General features: G+C 39.7%; 2 protein-coding genes across 4 annotated transcripts in view; both read left to right on the top strand.

Moving 5' to 3' along the window:
* The first annotated feature begins 7,199 nt into the window (after positions 1 to 7,199).
* On the top strand, positions 7,200 to 16,194 carry LOC139753064 (sperm-associated antigen 1-like). Of its 3 annotated transcripts, none has more exons than XM_071669160.1 (7): positions 7,200 to 7,316; positions 9,429 to 9,622; positions 10,063 to 10,631; positions 11,893 to 12,005; positions 12,443 to 12,538; positions 12,736 to 12,860; positions 14,379 to 16,194. In XM_071669160.1, exons 3-7 carry the CDS (start codon positions 10,584 to 10,586, stop codon positions 14,630 to 14,632), a joined length of 636 nt encoding a protein of 211 aa, XP_071525261.1. In that variant the 5' UTR covers positions 7,200 to 7,316; positions 9,429 to 9,622; positions 10,063 to 10,583; the 3' UTR covers positions 14,633 to 16,194. The 3 variants fall into 3 exon arrangements, with proteins under 3 accessions (XP_071525261.1, XP_071525260.1, XP_071525263.1); XM_071669159.1 differs by having other exon boundaries at positions 9,429 to 9,529; XM_071669162.1 differs by lacking the exon at positions 9,429 to 9,622 and having other exon boundaries at positions 7,236 to 7,316.
* A 2,268-nt stretch (positions 16,195 to 18,462) lies between these two features.
* The window catches only part of LOC139753256 (uncharacterized), a 61,807-nt gene continuing 56,731 nt past the window's right edge, over positions 18,463 to 23,538 (top strand). The window contains exons 1-2 of the mRNA XM_071669513.1: positions 18,463 to 18,738; positions 23,046 to 23,227. Of these exons, the coding sequence (XP_071525614.1) occupies positions 23,051 to 23,227 (177 nt within the window). The 5' untranslated portion in view covers positions 18,463 to 18,738; positions 23,046 to 23,050. The remainder of the gene's footprint in view (positions 18,739 to 23,045; positions 23,228 to 23,538) is intronic.

Consider the following 23,538-nt stretch of genomic DNA (forward strand, 5'->3'; position numbering starts at 1 on the left):
TGTTCCCTCTGTGGTAGAGCCTCCACACACACACACACACACACCGTGTCACCAAGGTGCTGCTGCTAGAAGCCAGGCGATACACGTACGTTACTTAATTTGTCTAGAATCTAGATAGATCTAGGACGGGTCCTCTCGCTGCCTAGCATGGTTGTGTCTGTCCAGCTTGAGTAAATGAGTAAACAGACTCGTCGAACTACGTGATTACATGTCGCTGTATACCTCTGTGGATGCAAGGGGAGACGAAAATGCGACATTAAGCCCAAATGAACTTTGGGTGAAATGGTTGACGGTTACTGTTTTTCCGAGAACAGAGACAGAGCCGGTCGGAGGGAGTGGGGGTTGAGGGGGGGTAGTGTTGTCTGGCCATGCCTGTTAGGTAAGAGGCGACTGGAATTGTATGCGAGTCAGTACCGTCGACACAGTGTTTTAGCTATGTTAATAAAAAAAAGAAAGACAGTTGCAGTAAATGATGAGACTGTTAGACATGTGAGTTAACTTAGGTACAGGAAGCTGTAACGGGTGGGTGTGGTGAAGTGGATGATAGGTGAACCTGTGAGGGTACAAGCGGACTAGGTCATGGCACAGCCCGAGTAACGGTGAGGTTTATGTCATATTCTGGGTCCTCTTATTAGGGCAGCCATGGCTCAGTGTGGCCCGTGTTGCAGTGTGCCCTTGTTACGCCATATCACCGGACATCGGGGTGTGGTGCCTAGTGTGAGGGAGGATAGCAATACTGAGAATGGTGGTAATGATACTTGTGATGACAGACAAGGTGGTGGTTATGGTGATGATAGTGTTAACCGGGATGGTGAGTGATGAAAGTGTTCATGTGGATTGCTATTCACCCTCTCGGCTAGAGTAGCTTGAGGCAAGAATACAGGAATACCAGCATTGAAACAGGTGACGCGAATCAAATATTCTATCTTAGACTTTAACAGGATCTGATGGTTCGTTTGATAACCTTAACATAGATCATTTTCCTGAATTATCATTATAACTATCACGTAAATGCACAGTTAATATAGTATTGGAGAGTTGTTGATCGTTAAATACTTTAAGTACCAACTTAAATTTGAAATACCAAAGTTATGTCGTCCAAAACATGAGACGCAGGCTCTTATCTCCAACCTGCTGAATCTATTTTTTTTCCCACTCAGAATTTCGTTTATTTTGCATCTTGCCTTGATTATAAATGTGTATAAATTAGGCTAGAAAATACTTGAAAGTTTCCTCCTTTACTGTAAGTAAGCCGTAAGGGTGAATCAAGGCCACCCGATATATACTCAGGTGCTAAATCACCCTGGCCAATCGCTTGCTTGGCCCGCGTTTAAGGTGAACAGCTGCTCCGGCCTCGCTTTTTTAACCCCAGGTCGAGAAGTTCGCGTCAGCAAACGAACAATGAACTTTTTTTTTCTAGGAAACTGCATATGATTTTTTTTCAATGATAAATATGTTTTTCTCTCCAAATTCATCATGTATTAAGAGGGAAAAAAATTAATTTCAAGGAGGGTCAACTTTTCATGATACATATGACCACAAAGGGATAAATGTGATCAGATTGAAATTTGTTTTCTGAAATAACATCAACTTCTGTGCATTAAGGAGCTTGTGGAAAGGTTAGTGTCTTTGAGGGTGATGATGGGTACGTTTCAAGGTCTATATAGTAGTCCCTATGACGTTGTCTTGGACCCCTGAACCTGGAGGTGTAACCTCATGCAGGCTTACGGAGTCCGGTAACACACACACACACACACACACACACACACACACACACACATACACATCATATATATATATATATATATATATATATATATATATATATATATATATATATATATATATATATATATATCATCTTACTTGATCGTCGTTTTCCGCGTTGGCGAGGTGCCGCCAGGAAACATACGAAGAAAGGCTTAGTGTTGCCGGGCTCCGCAAGGCTGTATCATTGGGAGTAGAGTCTCGTCAAGGAACTCACTCCAAAGGAATCTACATTTCCCTGCTACCGGAAGTAGCGCAGCCTCGGGCTGTAGGAGCCTCTGGAAGGTTATGGGGTTAATACTGGGACTCTTCTATGGAAACTGGTCCAGGGACAGTTATGATAATTTTAGTAATAATATATTCACTCGGAATAATGGGTGAAGAAGGCAGCAAACTTAAAGGAAACGTTCGAGCGCACCGGAGCGTGGACGATTCCCCACCAAGTCTGGAGGTTATCACCAACCTTACGTAATCGCATGAAATAACAGCGAACTATAGCCAAACTAGAAGCTCCTAGCGACGAAATCGAACATCCAGGCAGCCCCTGCAGATGTCGTGAACACAACTAGTATGATGTCACTGGGAGATGAAGTGTCAAATATGGGAGTCGAGACTTTCAGTATATATTCCTTCCTGGCAATTATTGACGGATATAATCTACAAGGGGAAGTTTCGGGAAATGCTCAGTGCCTATGATGAATTTAACGCCTAAACCGCACCTGGATATCACATGAATTACCACGATATCTATCAGTAAGAAGAAAACTATTTATAAAACTTCTAAATTATTCAGGCAGTTGTAAAACAGCTGTTAAGCAAGTTATTTCTAGCGCAGGCTGTACGTCCTACGTCTGGCAGACGTTTCTTTCCACATGGAACATGCAGCGGCAGCAACCTTGCGTATCCAGCCTGGAACAATTCAATAACGTCACTTCGTCTCAACGCCCTTCTTCAACATGCGAAGGTTAATTTGCTGTAGATTTTCTCATTGCTTGTTTCTTATGATACTTTTGCAACTTTATGCTTTAATACGGTAAGTAAAGACCATACACGGGATGATTGACAAGGTGTTTGGAACACTGCTCACCACCATTGAGAGGATCAATATGAGTTTGAGGGGTGTACCAAGTTAATAGGTATTAGTGCCTTCTAAGACCAAAAAATCATTTTCGTTAAATATCTGTCCGGACGTGTACGTTAACCATATATCATGACGATGTCCACCTTGTATATGTACACTTTGTGAGGAGGAGAATATAGAGTTTAAAGTGAAGGGCATGGCATTCAGACATTTCACTCTTTGATACCTCGGACTGAACCGCGGAATTCATCTCGAGATGAATCGGAGTTTGGATTCGTGCTCGAATCTTCAGCTTCCCAAAGACCATAAACACTTTTCGTCGGGTTCTGGTGAGAGAATGTCTTTTTAAGACCTAGGCACCAAGGAGGTGCTGCATATAAACACTTGTGTGTGTTTGCCTGTTTATCCCATGACTAAATGTACAGTCTAACGAAAGTGTGTTCACTCATCTCTGCAAAGGCGCGTTGTTATTAATCATATATATATATATATATATATATATATATATATATATATATATATATATATATATATATATATATATATATATATATGGACGTTTAGATAAAAAGGTAAGATTATGTTTTATAGATGCAGTATTAGAAATAAAAGAAACCGCTTTATGGCTGCTATATTGGACCCCATTTGGAATTCATAGTTTTCCACGAGGAGGATTTTTCAGAATTTTTGATGTTTGCATAACATTTCCTAATCTCCCACTGAAAAAGATTTTTATTTATATTCCGGAGGGTTTATAAACCTAATGCTCTGTACGAATACTTGTTGCCCTGTCTTGCCAGTGAGTGATTCTACTTGTCATTTATTGTTACAAGTCGATTACTTGTGTGAAAACTCTTTTGAGCAGATGCACGCAGCTTGTCATTTCTCAGCCACAACAATGTTGGTCTGACAAGGAGGAACCTGCTCAAATTTCTTTTCCCAAGGTGAGCCAGTGTGTTACAGGATACGACAGAAAGGTTGAATTTATTTTTGTAGGAAGAGGAGTGACATATCACCAATATGTGGAGGATGGACTTAGTTTAATTTTCCATTATGAAAAACGACACACAGCATATGCTCTCAGTGAACATCTTCCAAGTAGCAAAAACTACATCGTTACAGTATTAACAATTAAAAAAAATCCTAATCTCATTTTACCTCATACTATACCCTCTTCCGAGAGGAAATCTTTCCACGGACAGAGTTAACGTGCTCCAGAAAGCTGAAAATTCACAGACAGTAATCTATAGTTGCAGTGAGCTTGGAAAATGTACAGTGTCCTTGGTCATGGACTTTTGTTTTCAAAACGCAATAATGTTGCAGGGACATTAATGGGTGGAACGAGCAGAAGGTACCCATTTTATCGACCAAAAGCAAGGGAAAGATGAACTGCTAGGTTGACAGCGGACCGACTGCAGCAACCAGAATTCAAACCCATTCGCTTGACCCTGGGCCATTAACTAACATTTCTAATTGTAGTTTTTCCCACTAATGAAATAATTCTATTTTCTTAGTCATCCAGACTAATTTTGAGTTTACAGGGCTTCTGATCATCTCTCTATTTTGCTTTCATAATGTACAATTACTGTTGCTAATTAGATGCCTCATTTTCTCATAGCTTGCCTCTCTGTAATTTGGGGGGAGGGGGAGGGGGTATTACTAAATAATTTCAACGTTTGCATTCATTTTAAGCTTAATGGTAAAAAGGATTTTTACTATTTTTCAACCAACATTCTTGTCTACCCTCTCACCTCACTAACACTACACATGCGACACTGCGGGTGAAGTGTCCTAAGAAAGTAACACTGGTGTTGGCTGTTGAATATGCGTGTGGCATATCATATGAGCTAATGCCTAACTGTATTGTGGATGTACCTACATTTCTGTTGGCCCGTTACAAGGTTGTAATGTGTATGACAAATGTTATATATATATATATATATATATATATATATATATATATATATATATATATATATATATATATATATATATATACATATATATATATATATATATATATATATATATATATATATATATATATATATATATATTTGCTTTGTCGCTGTCTCCCGCGTTTGCGAGGTAGCGCAAGGAAACAGACGAAAGAAATGGGCCAACCCACCCCCATACACATGTATATACATACGTCCACACACGCAAATATACATACCTACACAGCTTTCCATGGTTTACCCCAGACACTTCACATGCCCTGATTCAATCCACTGACAGCACGTCAACCCCGGTATACCACATCGATCCAATTCACTCTATTCCTTGCCCTCCTTTCACCCTCCTGCATGTTCAGGCCCCGATCACACAAAATCTTTTTCACTCCATCTTTCCACCTCCAATTTGGTCTCCCACTTCTCCTCGTTCCCTCCACCTCCGACACATATATCCTCTTGGTCAATCTTTCCTCTTTCAAACTATTCGCCATTTCCCGCGTTAGCGAGGTAGCGTTAAGAACAGAGAACTGGGCCTTTGAGGGAATATCCTCACCTGGCCCCCTTTTCTGTTCCTTCTTTTGGAAAATCAAAAAAAAAAAAAAATAGGAGGGGAGGATTTCCAGCCCCCTGCTCCCTCCCCTTTTAGTCGCCTTCTACGACACGCAGGGAATACGTGGGAAGTATTCTTTCTCCCCTATCCCCAGGGATAATATATATATATATATATATATATATATATATATATATATATATATATATATATATATATATATATATATATACATAGTGTAAATAAGGTAATGGGTCCCTTCGTATCATTTTCTGTATGCTTCAGGATTCGTTAAGTTTTTGAAACGCTGGTTAACCGTAAACTAGCTACAACGTAAACAAAAAAAAATTTTAAAAAATCGTCCAACTGGTGATTTGTGTTCGTTATTGTTATACAAACAAATGCCATACGACATTGTGTTGGTATAGATGAGGGCCGCCTCTCACCGTTATCTTGTCATTCAACCAGTTTCGTTCCTCCCTCCTGCCCCCACAAACCACCTTATGACTCACCCCCACCCCCAACCCGACACTTCATCCACCGGGTCCCCAAATACAGCAGGTTTGCCCTTCCTACCTTACCTCCAGCTAATCTCAGTTGTCGTATAACCCTCTACGTCCTTGTGTTAACCAAGTGTATTGGTTAAGGCTTATCCGTCCTTGTGGTAACTAAGGGTGTGGGTCCTGGGTAATGCTTACCCAACCTCTGTGGTAACCAAGAGTGTAGAGTGACTCTTACCCGTTCTTGAGGTAAGCAAGGGTGTAGGGTAACCTTTACCCTTCCTTATGTATAACCAAAGGTGTAGAGTGATCTTTACAAGTCCTGGTAACCTGGGTTGAAGGCCCAGGGTAAGGTTTACCCCATCTTTATGGTAACCAAGAGTGTAGGGTGAATCTTATCGGTCCTTTTGGTAACCAAGGGTGTACGGTAAAGCAAACACTTCCATGTGGTAACCAAAGATTTCAGGTAACTGTCCGCCGTCCTTGTGGTAAACAAGAGAGCAGGACATCATTCAGTCACTGTGCTAACCAAGGGTGTAAGGTTATTCCGTACATCGCCCCAGCCAGACTTCATTTGGAATACAGTGTTCAGTTTTAGTCACCAGACTCAACCAGAAACAGAAAAAAAAGGAACGAGTGCAAAGGAGAGGAACAAAGCTTATTTAGTCGCTTAGTATAAGACGTTTCAAAGAAAGACTGATATATAATGTTAATTTCTCTTACAAAAAAGCGCAGACTTCAAGATCTTAGAAGTTACCTAATGCTAGATAACTACACATCATAACTTATGACAATCTGCATTCCTTAGTTGATAGAATGACCAAAAATATCGATGAAGTTAAAGGAATGGAGGAGAGGTCATCATGAATACACATACCTCTCCAATCAGCGGTCGTACTGTCGGCAGTGGTAAGATCAACAGTTGTACAGTCAGCAGTGGTACAATCGACAGTTGTATAGTCAGCATTGGTACAATCAACATGCGCGATGTGAAGAGTGGTTGGTATAAACTGCAGTGGAACGAGCGACAGTGAACAATGAATACTTTCATTACAATTAAGAACGTATGATGACAGAAGACCAAGAAGCAAGTCTGCCTTAGATATATATTGCGAGAGTATTGCCGTACCTTTGTGCCTGTTCCCATGGTAACTTGTAAACATACGTTCAATAGCTACTCTCTATTACACAATATTTTCTATCCTAGCATGTTGATTGTGTATCTGATGATCAGCTTATCTTTGAGAATAATAATGATAATATAGAATAATTGGACTTATTATGTAAGTGCATTATGGGAATCTCAAATTCGCATATTTAAGTGGAAGCCAAGACCAGATCGACACGTTTGGATGTCGTCACTGTGCCTTTAGGGTCCCGCGCGAGACGACATAGCACTTGTGTGTCTCATTGCTTTCGGTTCGCTCACTCCTTGAAACTCATTTCATCTTCCATTGAAACAGGTGAGATACTCAGTACTTTAGATATGCTGATTTCTTCCTAGTATTTATCGGGTCCCCTCTGAAGACACGCCAAGGTCGGAGTTTGTAGTGCATAAAATAATAAAACTCGTGCTACCTTCATCTTAACGAATTGGGGATCGTTTCTGTAAAATTCTAAGCCAACTTATCAGTCTTTCTCAATTCTCAACTTTTGAGATTACGAGAAGGCTGCATTTCATAAGATAAACAATGATGCCACATAACGCAATACATAAGTTATGCTGAATGTAAAGAAAAGAAAATCAATATCCATAAAAAGTATTTACTTAGATTTAGTCGACTATTACAAAACTGAACATATCTGAGAGTAGCCAAGTGTTTGTGCTACAGATCACATAACGCTGCATTCTGAACGTCCAATCAATACTTACTGTTCACAGAAGTTGCCAAAACATTGCAAAAAAGAACTGATGAAAATAATTTCTATTATTATCATCGTCCTCATTACTTAGGTATCTGCAGGAAAACTGATTGATCGATTTCGATTCAAAGGTGATAGCATGAAGTTTCCTTGATAAATGAAGCCTCATAAGAGAGCAAAATACATCTTGCCGTAATGAATGAACTTGTATCAGAGTGCCGTACATTTCTACACCTGGTGGATCGAATCGCTTACTTTCAATGTTAAATTCTCAGTTGTGAGAAATGGCTGCAGTGGTGACGACGTGTTATTAGATGTCTGTGCAGACGGGGAGGGAGCTTTACACTTGATGGGTCACCCACTACTAATCCCTGTCTTTATGTCATATATTTTCAATGGTAACTGCATCTACTTCTTCGCTTTGCCTGTTCTACGAGCCAACGCCTCTGTTGCTGAGGGATTGTTCCCTTACTCCTCCCTCCTAGGTTCCAGGTGTGGTATCTCATCCTGGACTCTCTTCCAACCGTCGAAGAACTGTTCTATTCTAACGTCATCACAGCCCTTCTTCACCCCCCCCCCCCACCTCCCACCCTGGTGGTTCATCATTTTTCACTTTTTTTCACCAGTATTGCTGCAGTCCTTCATACCCTTTCCAGTGACTTCGTATGCATTTCGTGAGATGATCTGCCATTTGTAACATACTTCAGAATAGAAACATTTTCCTAAACATCTCATAGACCCAAAAACCTAAATGCAAATTTGAAACTAAGTAAAATTTAGTTTGCTTCCATCACGGTCCCTCTTGCTTATTGCGCTGGTAACAAGTTTGGCTCGACGTCGACACCTCTAAGATCCTCGTACCTGTTTATCTCGATACAGTACTTCTCATCGCCCAGTCATTTTGAGCAATTGATCTTTGCGACTTTACATTTTCCAAGTTCAAAGATCACAAGCCATTTCTTCGACCACTGTTTGTTCTTGTCTAGGTTCCTTTATAGTATTCTGCAGTCACAATTATTACGCACTTCAAAATTTTGGCATCATCAGCATACTTAGACATGAACCTATTTCATCTGGGACATCGTTTACGTGTACGAAGAAGGGTAGTGGTAACATCACTGATCTCTAGAGGAGCACTTGAAATACTTTTTTCTAAGCATTGAAGGATAGACGTATGTAGGTGAAGATGTGCATTGGTGCTTGCTTTTAACTTAGTCACTCATAAAGTGCCGTATGAAGGCTTCGTTTTCTTTGGTAAGCACCTCCTGGTAGAGGATATGATGGTAAACAAACATAAGGCGCACTCATCCAAACATTAGGCAACGAGTGTAAAACTTTCTCCCCATAAAATAGAAATAGTACACACACACACGTATTACCCATGCTGGTGTAAACATACTGACCAACATCAGGCAAGATAAATTTGTACAATGTGATCCTTGCAAAATCCAACGGATGTCATGGGTAATCGCAGCTTCATTCGTGATCCTGTTACTTTCGGAGCTCGAATTAATTTCACTCTTTTTCTTTACTCATTTATTTACATGTGAGACGGCCATAATTAGAGCAGTACCATAAACCAGTAGTATTATACAAAATATGTATTTTTCTCGATGAAATTTAAATGAAGCATGTAGTATGTGCCCTGTAGGTTTACAGGTCCTGAGCCAAAACCTTTAGGTGAACATTATATTCTATGATGGGTTCTGCAGGAGGCGACGACGGTGACCACCAGGCCAAGGGCCTCTACCGGAGCGAAACAAACTCCAGACACGCCCACGGTTCCGTCCACCGCCACGTTCAACACAAGCAGGTTAGAGTTCACCTGACGCCTTTGAAATGACCTTTGCCGATCAGGTCATAGGCCAGGCCGTCAGTACGCAAGAGTCATACCGTCGAGTTGAAGGTAGGGAGGTCTTTGGTTCTGGAGTGACGAACAGACGCACATGACCCGTTAGGAATGACATAACTGGACCAAAGTGTGGAAGATGGATAGTTCCTCCAGTGAGTCTTTGAAATCGTACTGCAAAAAGTAATTTCGGACATTGTGACTGTGGTTCTTCATATACAACCTCACCGACTGCAGAAAATTAACGCATACATAGATCAACACTTTGCTTCCGTCAGTTTCAAAGTAATCTTTGTTTAGGTTCTTTTCCCCGGCAACTAGAAACAGACAAATTGTTTCGGTGAAAACCTGAACAAGACGGGTAGAGGGTTTAATGCGTCGGTTATATATCGACCGAAGTACCTGTCATTATTGCGCTTAGAATGATCAGTAATTTGTCTAATACCCGTTTTTATGTCTATTTCTGTTTCTCAATTTGTTTTTTCTCCTTCCTTCAGGTGAACATTATGCCCGGGTGGATCGTGTTTATCCCCATTATCCTTGTGTACGGGTCGGTGGTGGTGACGTGGGTTTTGCGCAAGGTCTTGCGAGTCACGCCCGAGCCTCAGCCAGACCACCTGCTCCCAGACCAGCCGGAAAACCAGACCTTGGGTCACTTCGAAGACCAGTGCCTAGACCAGCCCGAAGACCAGTACCCAGACCATCTCGAGCCCCAGTGCTTATCTCAGGCGGACGGTACCAAGGAGAAGACAGAGTAAGCACCTCCACCTGACCGACAGAGCCACCTCTGGTAAGACTGGTGACGTCAGACATAAATAAAACCAAAATCCACATTCGAGGCTAATTGTAGACAAGCTCTGGTACGCTAGCTTCCAAGAATGAAATCCTCAGCAGCATTACCTCTCACAAGCAGCCGTGACTGACAGACCCACGCAGCTGCTCATATATCCACTGAAACAATTTAAAGTAATTCCTTGTCAAGGACTCACCCATAGACCTCTACCTAACCAGATGGAAGATGGCCCTGCCCGATGGATTACTTCTGCTACAACGCTACAACCTTTCGGTGAGTAGACGCCCTACGGCGTCAACATTTTATGAGGTAGTGCTGTTCTAATGGTAGGTCATGACTCTTTCAAACGATTGTACTTAAACGACTTTTAATCCCTCCCGACCGCCATGTTGATGGATCACTAGATTTTATAAGCAAAGACACACTGCTTCTCTCACTTTGCATCTACCTTGGTGTACATTCTGTGTCGTATGTAACTATGCTGTATTTTGATCGTCTTTTTTTTTTCTCGTTTCTAATTAAACTCTCGTGTTCTTATAACACCATTCTGTTCCTTTCTCCTTTATTCTTATGTTCTTAAACAACGTATTGTTTTTTTTTTCCCAGAGACACAGAAAACCCTTGCATGGGTTTTTATTTCCTTGTATTTACTGTTACTAAGAGACAAGTGAATGTCTATGATGCTTCTCTCAGAAAACGTCCTTGAAAATGACTACTTTCTTGGTAGAGTGCGGCCTCTCCCTCGAGCTATATGTTTCTTCCGTATTATGTCATCCAATCGTTTAAGCGTTGCTTCATTAACACTGCACTACTAGTTTGGTTTTCCACGAATGAAATCCTGTGCAGTGATATTCTGTCAAAGGCAACAAGAGTTTGTATCTGGCCTCGATGCTGACGCTCGTACACACGTGCTACGGGTATTTCCATAAACATTACATAATAAACGAGAGAAAACGAGTATGGGGAAAAACAGGAGCGATGTTTGATTTAACTACTGTGGACTTCCTGAAGTGACACTCACTTGCGGCCATGTGTGTGGGGGGGGGGGGGGGATGGCGAGGGGGATGTGCGACGCCTTTGTTGATATGCAAATGAGGCACCATCACCTCTGCTTCCGACACGCTGTGGGTTTACTTAATGGTATCTGGGCAGGTTTTCTCTAGAGTGACAGATAGGTAAGATGTGGCAACGAAAAGTGAAAGTATTACTTATCAAATGTCGATCGACAACGTCGTCTTCAGGAGAATTGTCCTCAAAAAGACCTCAAAAGTGGTCGGAAAGACTAAATTCCTGACTCCTGCCTTCAGTTTTCGTTGCCAAATTTCTGGATGCTCACTCTTGTAGTACGGAACAGTACTTCTGTATATATGTAGACAGTCCTAAGGGATAGTCGTAAAAGACGACGAAAAGAGGCGGGAGCAGTGGGCTGGAAATCCCCTTCTGTATCATTACTTTCTAAATAGCAACGGAGGAAGGAAGGATTTTTTTTCTCTCTAAGAAGACAGTATTGACGAAGGTGCTCTTGGTCACACAGGTGGAGCAGCTGGACTATTCCTTCGTGAGGAGCTGTGAGGACATCCGCACTCTGGAGAATATCATCCGCGTTCTCCGCTCGAACCAGGAGGGCTCCTATCCTCACCTACTCAGGTACTAAGCGGTATTCAGAAATCTCATTCGTGTGTCGTAGGGATAAGATCCTTGAGCACGACGGAATCTTAGGCATGAGGGCCAGGCCTAAACGTACTCAACGGTTGAAAGTCCTCCAGAATTGATCTGGCATGTTATAATAATAATAATAATAATAATAATAATAATAATAATAATAACAATAATAATAATAATAATAATAATAATGATAATTATGATAATAATATGTTATGAAATAATAACCATGATGAATTATTATTATTTTATTATTATTATTATTATTATTATTATTATTATTATCGAGTGTGCCTGTGTCGTAACTGTCGTTGAGGAAGCTGAGTAAATCTGCTGTGAATCTCTGAGTAAGCGTGTGACTCGGTGAAAGTCTTATCCAGCTGACCTGTGACCTACTGCCATAACCTGTGCCCTGCACCCAGGTACACGGAGGAGCGCCTTGCGCAGGTCCACCCGCAGAGCCGCGTCCTGTTGACCGCCCGCGAGCCCACTCGCCCACACGACCTCCCGCCACACCAGTGAGTCTCACGCCCACTTCTCTTGAAACAATACAAATGATCACTTCAAACTATTAGTATCATAAAGTAGCTTAATGATGTGGATACAACAATTAACTCCTTGTTTAAGTACCTTTACCCGCCGTCTTAACACATTTGTGCACGGATTTTACTTCTTCGCTATATTAAGTCAAAGCAACATTGTGTTCCTCGGCCAGGTTGGCGTCTCTGGAGGCGGAGCTAGCGAACTGGACAGCACAAGTTAAGGATCAAGAGACCGAGCTGACTAGGGTTAAGGTCATCCGGGCTCCACTTCCGCCTGTTAGAGGCTCCAGCCGAACAGGTTAGTCTTGTAACGGAACTATCTATAATCAGTGATCTTATCCTGAGCCTTAAACTCCCCTGGCCTTCTCGGTAACAGGATTTATAAGCAGAAGCTGTGTTTATAAAATTTCAGTAATGGAATCTTCTTACATCTTTTTTTTTTTTTTATACTCTTCAGTTTGGCAAGATGCGCCTCCCGTATGGATATCCTCTTTAGCTTTAGTCAACTGCTTCGGGCAGGAGGCCTTAGCAATTTGGGTTCTTCTTCCAATGTATCAAACTGCGAACGCAAAATATTTGCATTTCAGAATCCTTTAACAGGTAGTTGGAACTGTATCCTCTCCACAGAAATGAAAAAATTTCCCATCACTTGTCAACTCAAAGACTGAGATAAACTTGCATTACATCGTTTTAGATCAAAGTATTGGACTTAATTAACATTTCTTGGTTATTACAGCACCTTCCTGTTCATCTTAGGAATCTATAAATCTATAACCTCGATTTTATCTAGGATGCTTACATTAGTGTGAACAAGATACGACAGTTGCTGAGTCACTTCTGATGTTTCATGCAATGGCAAGCAGTCTGTGCACTTTTCTTATCGCTTTTCTTAACAAAATTTTGGTTTTTCATGGGCTATATTTCCTCAACCGTGGTATCTGTACCTACTTTACATAGTAATGTCCGTATGAAACAAGTATAATGGAGACCATTTCAATTAAGATCGAGACCAGTAGGTAACAGTACCAACTGAGTTGAAATTTGAAACAAAGTGAAGGCTTTTGAAGAAAATTGCAAGGCGCCATAATTCATCGTGTGGTCATTATTACCTGTCAAGGAAGTGTAGTTATTGTGGAAAATCCGTGATTCCCTATTCGTTCAGACTCCTAATTTACGACAGTCACCTAGACAATTCAGCATTTGTGCGGGCATTTGAATTACTACTTTCATGTCTAAATATAGCTTTGATAAACTAATCTGTAAGGAGACTAGGGAAATGAAATCAAGAAACGAAATTATTTGTATATCAACTGTTAACAGTGCGTGTTACGTGAAGGACAAAAATCACTTTTTTCCGATAAGGGATTGCATGATAGACATTTGTGTATTGCTATTCGTAATCACTCTTAGTATGGTACCGGGAGAGAGATTTACATTCAAGTTGTACTGCATTTCTCAGTTCGGCACTTAGGTGCAACCGTATATGAAGAATACAGTTGATGGGATAGACTCTTTAAAGCACTTTACTAAACTGTTAATTAGGAATCTGACATCACTCAAAGATCTTTGACATCCCCTGAAATGACTCGGACAACATCTCCGGACTGACCCTTTTTCAAAACTTATAACCATTTTTTTCTCAAATTATTTATCCCTTTAACCCTTTTTATTTTCAAGGCCTGGTTTCGACGAGGACTTTTGTCCGTGACTGAAGCCTTTGACATAGAAAAAATGCATTGCACTCAAGTATCATGAGATGATATGAAACTCATCATGTTAGCTTCCGTTAAGAACTGATGATTCCTCTTAATTTCAGAACCTGATGTACATGGCGACAAAAGAATCAGGACGAGAGTTCCCAAACTTTCCACCAGCGAGCTGGAGTCCCTTCTGACGAAGGGGCGACAATATTTCGACGACAAGAACTTCCTTCAAGCCTCTCTGCACTACCAGAAGGTATTAGCAAGCAATCCGCTGAATCCTGAGGCTCTTCAAGGGATGTCGGCCATCCAAAACCAGGTTAAAGGCAGAGACAACGACCAAGGCGCCCTTGTTCAAGAAATAGTGTGAACATACGAGTTTCCAATACCTAATTCGTGATAATGTGACGCTCAAGCATGTGAAAGGCTATAAAAAGTTGCGTGAAATCACTTTATAGCTCTCTCATTGCTTTAAATGTGGAATAAAGTTTCGCGTATATGTATAAGTGCTTATTGTTGTCTGCTGAGGGCCGGTGCCTAGGAGGACAAAATAAAAAGCTTCATTGGGTTCATCCACACCCAACACCATCTTGCGTATCGCACCTCACGCGGACCATTGCGTTTCCATGTCATTGCTGTTTGTTGATGTTAAGTTAGTATTATTAATGAAAGAAAAATCAATAAACTTAAAAATAAAAGACAAAAGGAAGACTAGAGACCAAGAGAAGGTTGCAGGCATCGAACCACTATGATAGCCCATTGTAATTTTTTGCCGTAGGCGTCACAGCGAGGCAAGCCATTAACCCTTCCTCGCTGTGAACTGCTTACTGCTTTATACATGATGATGATCTATGCCAGAAATTGTGGTAAAAACTTATTGGAATTCAAAAAAAAAAAACCGCCAAATAAAGCAAGTAATGCTAAACCTACTTTCCGTGTATTGTGTATATTGATTCTTACAAAATTAGACTACCTTCCCGTTTAGATCCAATGATCTAAGTATTACAAATTCTTCAACACAAATTCTCACCGAAAAAACAAGAATGTCTATTTCACATCTGTCTTGATGAGTTTCCATGTCGCTGTGTTATTGAAACAATTATGTAGCAAATGAAATGATAGCAAAGCACTTTAAAAGGTAGGATCAGCAATAGGGTTAGATCTTTAAGAAAATTCTGTTATATAGTCACATAGTCCTTTTGACGGTGAGCCGTGGCTATAGCCTAGTCAAGCAAATATGCACATTGCTTTGAGTCTAATGTTACCAAAAAGCTGACAATCTAAAGGTTAGGAAATTGACGTCACTGTCTCAATACTTCAAGTGCTTAGCAAAATAGTCCACCTTTCGTTGTAAATCTTTCAGTGACGCTGGAACCGGAATATAATATAGGCAGCATATAACCCTCTCAGAGTTTTCATCATATCTTGGTATATTTCCTAGACGTCCAGTGTGTAAAATTACGATGTCCCTCTGATAATTAATTCCGAAAACCAAGTAGCCAACACAGCCTCCACTGTAAAAGTAGCAAATGTTACTTGCCTTATTGCCAGCCTCTTCATCATGACAGGACGACCCTTGCATGCGACGATACTACCCTTAGATATTAAAACAAAAAAATTGCTTTGTACTCAATGGCCGTGCGTTGTAATTAATTGGAAGGTCGTACCGTTGTGCTCAATTCACTCGGACCAAGGTAACTCACACGTCCTCAATAAACCGTGATTTGGCTGGCTTGCCTGTGTCTGCGAGATCTCAGAGGAGAGATAGAACTGGTGTCACATTATTCATTAGCTTCCTCGCAGATGGTATCTGTAAGAAGTTAAAATATGATTAAGAGATGTTTCAATGCATGCTTATTATATCCATATGTAATTTTTCTTATCCACTGAATGCGTGGTAATTTATGGAAATTAAACTTTTCTCATTCTAAAGTTTTTCATCATTCATCCAAGGGAATCAAATTTCTTCATTGCTTCAAAACAATTAATCAAAACCACAAAAAAGCTCATTATTTGACATAGGATGAAAAGATTCTAACGGCACATGAACTGTTGTAATCAGCAGCAAGAAATGTTAACAATACTTTGTAAATTTTGTACTTGCTCAACTGGCTTCAACAAGAAAGGGTACACCATCAAGATCACAATCAATGGAATCTAAGAATTCAAAAGAAGATACTAATGCCTAGGGGGTCTGCAAATATCCCATAGCAAAACCCCTTAAACTTAAAGAAAGTTCAACACACGTGCCTGGTCACTCCCATTAACCTTATGCCAGCCCCTTCAGTAATATCTAGTGGAACTTTGGGGGTCAGTTCCAAATCATAATCATTCCTTCAGTTTTTTTTTTTTTTTTGGGGGGGGGGGATTAAATTCTTTGTGACTGTCACTAGATCAACTTCGCCATCTTCAGAAAATACAAATCCACCATAGGTGATTGTGCAGAATCGTACTCAACACAATGCTTGACATAGTCTTATATGAATAGCAATTTATATGCAGACTGCAGGAGATACCATTGACACATCGTCTACTGATGCAATGAATACGATAGAGAGAACGGTTAAACAAATAGCATAGTATAGTAGTTGATATACAAAAGCATTGTTTAAGGTGAGCTTTAAGTAATAAGCAATTTGACTGATTTCCTTCATCAGACACTAACTCGATCAATATATCAGTACCTTCGCAGTAAAGCAATTCTTTTTTAATTTGGTTGCCATAGTCTTTGCTATCTCTTCTTACTGTCTTCTGCTATCATACATCTCGCGTTGACAAAATTTTCCTTCTCATTTTTTTCCTACAACTGTGAAATGTGTATATATATATATATATATATATATATATATATATATATATATATATATATATATATATATATATATAACTTGAGAGGCCATCCAAATGTTGCTTGCCTCAAGTCCACCCTACTTCTGTGTTCATCACAATGCCACCAACGTGACTCCAGATCGCCTTCAGCAGATGCATGGAATTCCCGTTTCTCCTACCCCCTAGAACAGTACCACAGTACCCCAGCACACCAGCTCACCTGCAGTTGCACAAAAAATAAGAAATAAACGCCGACAACGCCACAACCCTCCTCGCGCAGGATCATGGGACCCGGCAGTGCCTTATTCTTTCCTCAGAAGAATCATGAACCGCACACTAACATTTTCCCGCAGCAATGCCAAGTGACCCGGCAACAACTCATTACCCCTACCGCAGTAGCATCACCGGGCCCTGGCAATATCTAATCCATCCCGCAGCAGCAACATGGGATTCTGGCAAAACGCCTCATCCCTCTTGCTGCAGAACTACGGAACCCCGGCAATGCATAATCTTTCATTCAGCAAGAAGCACGGGACCCCGGCATGCCTGTGCTGCCGCAGCACCACGGGAATGCCCTCACATCTTCATCCATTCCGCTCCTCTTCGACCATTATTAACTACTGTAGTAGCTGCATACTTTGGTCCATTTTCTCTGTTTTTGTAAACTCTGTGCATCCGTAGTGCTGTTGGTACTGAAGCACATGCCCTGCAGTAACAAATTCTCATTATTTTATAGTTACCCATATGGCACGGATAAATGCATGTCCTCTGAAGTGGCCATCATATATATATATATATATATATATATATATATATATATATATATATATATATATATATATATATATATACATCGGTGAATGAGAGAGCATAAAGGAAATGCGGCAAGGATTAATATGAGTTCCTCAGTTCCTCAGAGGATTCCAGAGCCGAATCTTAAAGGTGTAAAGTTTATAGAAAGAGGGAAAGATGAAATAAAGGATTGTTTCTGAATCATATGCTTCTAATATTATCCATTATTGTTATAATCTTTATTATATAATAATTCTTACTGATTATTATCATTATCATTATCATTATTACCGTTTTTGTTATAGTTACTAGGTGGTAACAATGATCATCATTAGTATCATCATCACCATTCTCTTGTTATATCCATTTCTTGTATTAAGAAATTGTGTAAATTACTATTGTTCTGGTAATTGTTCTCACCATTGTTATTGTCACTCTCAGTATAACCATTACTGAACTATTGTGATAACCGAAACCAACCTAACATTAAATTTTCATGTACATTATTTTTAGTGGGATTTTTCTCTTTTTTCGAAAAATAACTAACATAATATCATTTTTCTGTTGGACGATCGCACACTTACCAAAACAAACGAAGAAGTAAGCACCAAGTCCATTCTTAATACTCGTGGCCTGAGGAAATAGAGGAACCAAATAAAACTGAACGCTAGAGAAACCAACAGGAAGATGGAAAAGGTTGATATTTAGGTGAAATTAAAGTTTAAACAGTGGCGGCGAGAGTGATCAGCCGCGGCGGCATCGGCGGCGAGGGTCGGCGGCCGCTGGTGTTGTTGTGGTGGTGATCCGGAGCCTCTGTCACTCGACTATCTCGCCTGCATGACTTCCCTGCCCTTGGTTAGTCCATTTCGACGCTTGTATAGGTACCTGCTTGGCAGTTGGGTGACTGGGCTTTCTAGCTGGAGGGGGGAAGCGAACGGAGGAATGATAGAATGGAAGAGGAGCTCGATTGTTTATAGCGAAGAGCCGGGCGGGAGGCAGGGGACGTGACAGCAACCTTGCAATGTTGGGGGGAAGTTACTATTGTGTGGTGTGTTCCGCCCACGACCCTACTTTACGGGAAACTGTTAGGTTGTATTATTCCTGGAGTCCGTTGATAAATCCTGTAGGCAAAGACTTTTCATATGTGTTCAGTCACGTATGACATTTGAGTAAAAAGTAAGTCGATTAGTATGGGTACTTGACATTGTTGCTCTACCAGGATGGGCTAACAAGGTATGTGTTAAGTCTGGAAGGAAGTTGCTAAAGGTCAGTAACAGCATTAGGCTTATCATTGAGTTAATGGGTTTGGGAAATTGAGCTGTGGAATGTTATGACATTTGTCAATGTTGGTTTATTTATCAGGGACTAAGACCTGTGTGATTTAATTTTTACTCTCCACTTTCTATATGATAACCACTAACAGTGGGTAGGGCTACAGAGATCAGGCAGTAAAGTTTCATTGTATTGGCACTACAGAAATATCTAATGGATGTGTATGGAATGAACATTAATAGACTCCTCATGGTCAGTATGATAAAAGTTTATTTTACATTGATGCTTGCTTTGGGTATTGGCTATGTATGTGAAAGGTGCATTATATAGTATATTGTTAATACAGAAATACCTGCAGGGCATGATTTTGATTATATTAAACTATGATGAATAAGGAAACAGTTGTATATTAAGGAAAATATGGGATTGAGTAAAGTAGAAGTAGTACACTTCCAAAATACCAACAGAACCTATGAAAACCTGGTAATATTTTTTAAAGTGGTCATTCGTTTTCTAAGTTTTTAATCACTATTGTAGTGGAATCGCTCTTACCTCTAAGTAGTTATTTATGAGGGTGGCATTATCATTTCTCACATGTAACACGATAGTTGACAATTCATAAATGGTATGGTTACAACGAAGGTTTTTTGGTTCAAGAGGTAAACATTGTTCAGATTTTAAAAAAGTATTAGAAGTTGATACTGTGAAGAAGAGGTTCCCCTGTGCTGTTATGTGATTCCCATATCTTTACAGACATATGAACTTGCCCATCAGTCAACAGAACCTGTCATGATTTCCCAGAACCTTTCTAATTATGACATTAGTCATAAATGTCACCATCAAATAGAAGAACTTGCATTTCAAATAACATTGAAACACTGAAATATTGAAAAAATTACTGAAATGTATATTGTTTTAGATTGTCATTTACTGAAGTTATGTTTGCTTTAATAAATATACTGTGTTGACATCCACAAGGTGACATAAATGGGCAAGTGGGAAAAACACGTAATTTATGTTTTTATTAGTTATAATGTAAGGAACTGACTTAGGGAAATGACAGCTGCTAAATGAATGAAGGTTTAAGTTACCAAAGTTTCTGCTGATTTTTACTTTTTCATTTAGTTTTGTGCTAATTAATCCCACATTTTTCCTTGATATGCTTGGCTCTCTCTTCCCATCAACTTTTTTGTTATTGCATAAGAAAAAACTTTTTTTTTTTCCTTCAGTACTGTAAACTAGCATTGCAAAACATTTTATCATTCACCATCAGAGATGCTGTATATCAAGTATTCATTAATTATCCAAAATTTTAGCTTTCTTATTTTCTGCCAAGTGGTTTATTTAATATCTTTGATATTGTAATAATCACATCATCAGGGGAGACACGAGACAGAAATATCAGTCACTTAATATACATCGAAGAGACGAAGCTAGGACGCCATTTGGTAAACATGCGATTGTTCAAGACATGTCTTGGACAATATATATATATATATATATATATATGCGTGTCATAGAAGGCGACTAAAAGGGGAGGGAGTGGGTGGCTGGAAATCCTCCCCTCTCGTTTTTTTCAATTTTCCAAAAGAAGGAACAGAGAAGGGGGCCAGGTGAGGATATTTCCTCAAAGGCCCAGTCCTCTGTTCTTAACGCTACCTCGCTTTCGTGGGAAACGGCGAATAGTACAAAAGAAAAAAAAAGAAAGAAAAAGATATATATATATATATATATATATATATATATATATATATATATATATATATATATATATATATATATATCCCTGGGGATAGGGAAGAAAGAATACTTCCCACGTATTCCCTGCGTGTCGTAGAAGGTGACTAAAAGGGAAGGGAGCGGGGGGCTGGAAATCCTCCCCTCTTAGTTTTTTAATTTTCCAAAAGAAGGAACAAAGAAGGGGGCCAGGTGAGAATATTCCCTCAAAGGTCCAGTCTTCTGTTCTTGAGGCTACCTCGCTAACGCGGGAAATGGGGAATAGTATGAAAGAAAAGATATATATATATATATATATATATATATATATATTTACATATATGTGTGTGTGTGTGTGTAATTGTTAGATTTTATTATTTAGTTTGTTTTAATAATTAGAAAGATATATCATATTGTGAGTTATGAATAAGTAAAAATTGTTAACGGTACATGAACAAATTTCTTTGTTTCATAGGAAAAGATTTATGGCCACTAGTGATACCTAATTAGGTTTGTCTTGCTCAGAATTACAGTTAATGGATCATTAAGACCTGGTGTAATGCATGCACACACAATTTTATGCATTATCAGACACTGAGATGGGTTGTATACTAATTACACCAAACATTACGGACTCCATTTTATCCATTCACTGCCTTAGTCATCAATTGCTATTATGCCTCTTCTTCATGCACTTTTATTTATTTATATATCTGGTAACATAGCTTATATGTCAGGTATTTAGAAGAGTTGACTGAAAATTTGAACAGGACGAGTATTAATTCCAACCCAGTGAGGTTAACCCGGTAAAGATAATGCAGAATTTGAATCAATTTTTTTTTTTTATATATATTTATATATATACTTCCCACGTATTCCCTGCGTGTCGTAGAAGGCGACTAAAAGGGGAGGGAGCTGGGGGCTGGAAATCCTCCCCTCTCGTTTTTTTTTAATTTTCCAAAAGAAGGAACAGAGAATTGGGCCAGGTGAGGGTATTCCCTCAAAGGCCCAGTCCTCTGTTCTTAACGCTACCTCGCTAATGCGGGAAATGGCGAATAGTTTGAAAGAAAGAGAGATGTATATGGCAAGGTAGGGGTGAACTTTAAAGAATAAGGGTAAGGTACTCTTCAAAAGTCCTGGTTTTATCCAAGACTTTGCTTAAACATGGAAAGATATATGCATTCAGTAGTTCTCACTTACTGATGGATGATACTGTTACAGACAGGATTCCTGAAAATTACTGTTTTGGCTAGTACATGTATATAGTTTTTAGTTTTCTAGTTTATGGGCACTATAGAAATAACTCACAGAAGTAGAAGAAAAGCATATCAGTGGATTCTCAGTGTTTAGTATGCGATTAAGAAGGGAGCTTCTAATCTGATGATGGTAAATTAATGATATTGGGGAGGGTTATGAAGATCAGAGAAAGTGAAGAGAAACAGTTGTATTGATTAATGGAATTTGTGAAATCCTCGTTAAACTCCTAACTGCTAAAACCTCCTTTTCTTTACCTGAGAGAAGGGATTGTTTTTGTCGTGTGTTTACAGTCAGTTACTATGAGGTTTACTTCCACACAAACCCCTCCTAGCAAATGGAACCACTTCTAGTGAACATTTTCTCCAGGTGGCAGGATGTAGAAGATGACCATATTGTTATGTTTTGACTATAACATTGAAAGTTGAGGCAAATCTCAGCTTGGTAGCAAAATTTTGTCAGGTTTATTATAAGTTTTTGTATCACTGAGGCTACATATATGAACAAACACTGTATCTTCATGTATTCCTGATTCAAGATGTCCCCTTGAATGTAGTTTGCCACTTATGCTCAGTGAACAAATACTGTGATTTTTTGACATAGATAAGTCAAAAGTTGATGAAAGATGTGTAGAGGTTCCCTGTCAGTGAATTGGAGTACAGCATTCTTTTCTGTATTGAATTACTTTTCCTGCCTTATTTACACGTGTTGACTTTCTACCTGTCACTTTTGATTCACTGAAATTAGGGTCTTCCATTCAAAGTCAGTGCTTCACATGAGAAAATTTGTTTTGGAATATTCAGATTACCTATGTAACATGATATTTTGTATCTACAGTTTTAGCTAATTTGCTCCTTTAATATCATAATACAGCCTATTGTTGAAGTAGTTACTTACCATTGAGTTCTCAATAATTACAGTAAACATGACTGCTCTGGATAATATGGGTGAAGGTTCAGTACAAGAAGGAGGAAAATCTCGTCTCTCTTTGCGACAAAGTCGTAAGCGCTCTCTCAATTTAGACATATCGCCAGCCCCAGAACCTCGTACCAGTCACCGTTTTCGTACCTCCAGCACTAGTGACACAGAAGATAGGAATAAGGTAAGCATCTGAAATCTTGCCAATGAGAAAGCTTATAGTTTAATTAAGTACTGTTTCAGGGATGGGGGGCACAGGAGAGAGAAGGGCCATGCAGGGATTTGGGATGCAGAGAGGAGAGAGAGCTGTTCAGGGAATTGGATGTTCAGGGAACAGGAGGGAATTTCTGGGAATGAGTTAGGGGAAGGGAAGGGCCCTTCAGGGGATGGAGTCATGTAAGGAAAGGGCTTTGTAAGGGTGGGAGCTTGGTGGAGGGAGGGCAGTGTTAGGGGTGAGGGTCAAGGGAAGGGAAGGCCATGCAGGGTGGTTGTCTA

Source organism: Panulirus ornatus, chromosome 14 (assembly GCF_036320965.1).
Source record: "Panulirus ornatus isolate Po-2019 chromosome 14, ASM3632096v1, whole genome shotgun sequence".
NCBI lineage: Eukaryota > Metazoa > Arthropoda > Malacostraca > Decapoda > Palinuridae > Panulirus > Panulirus ornatus.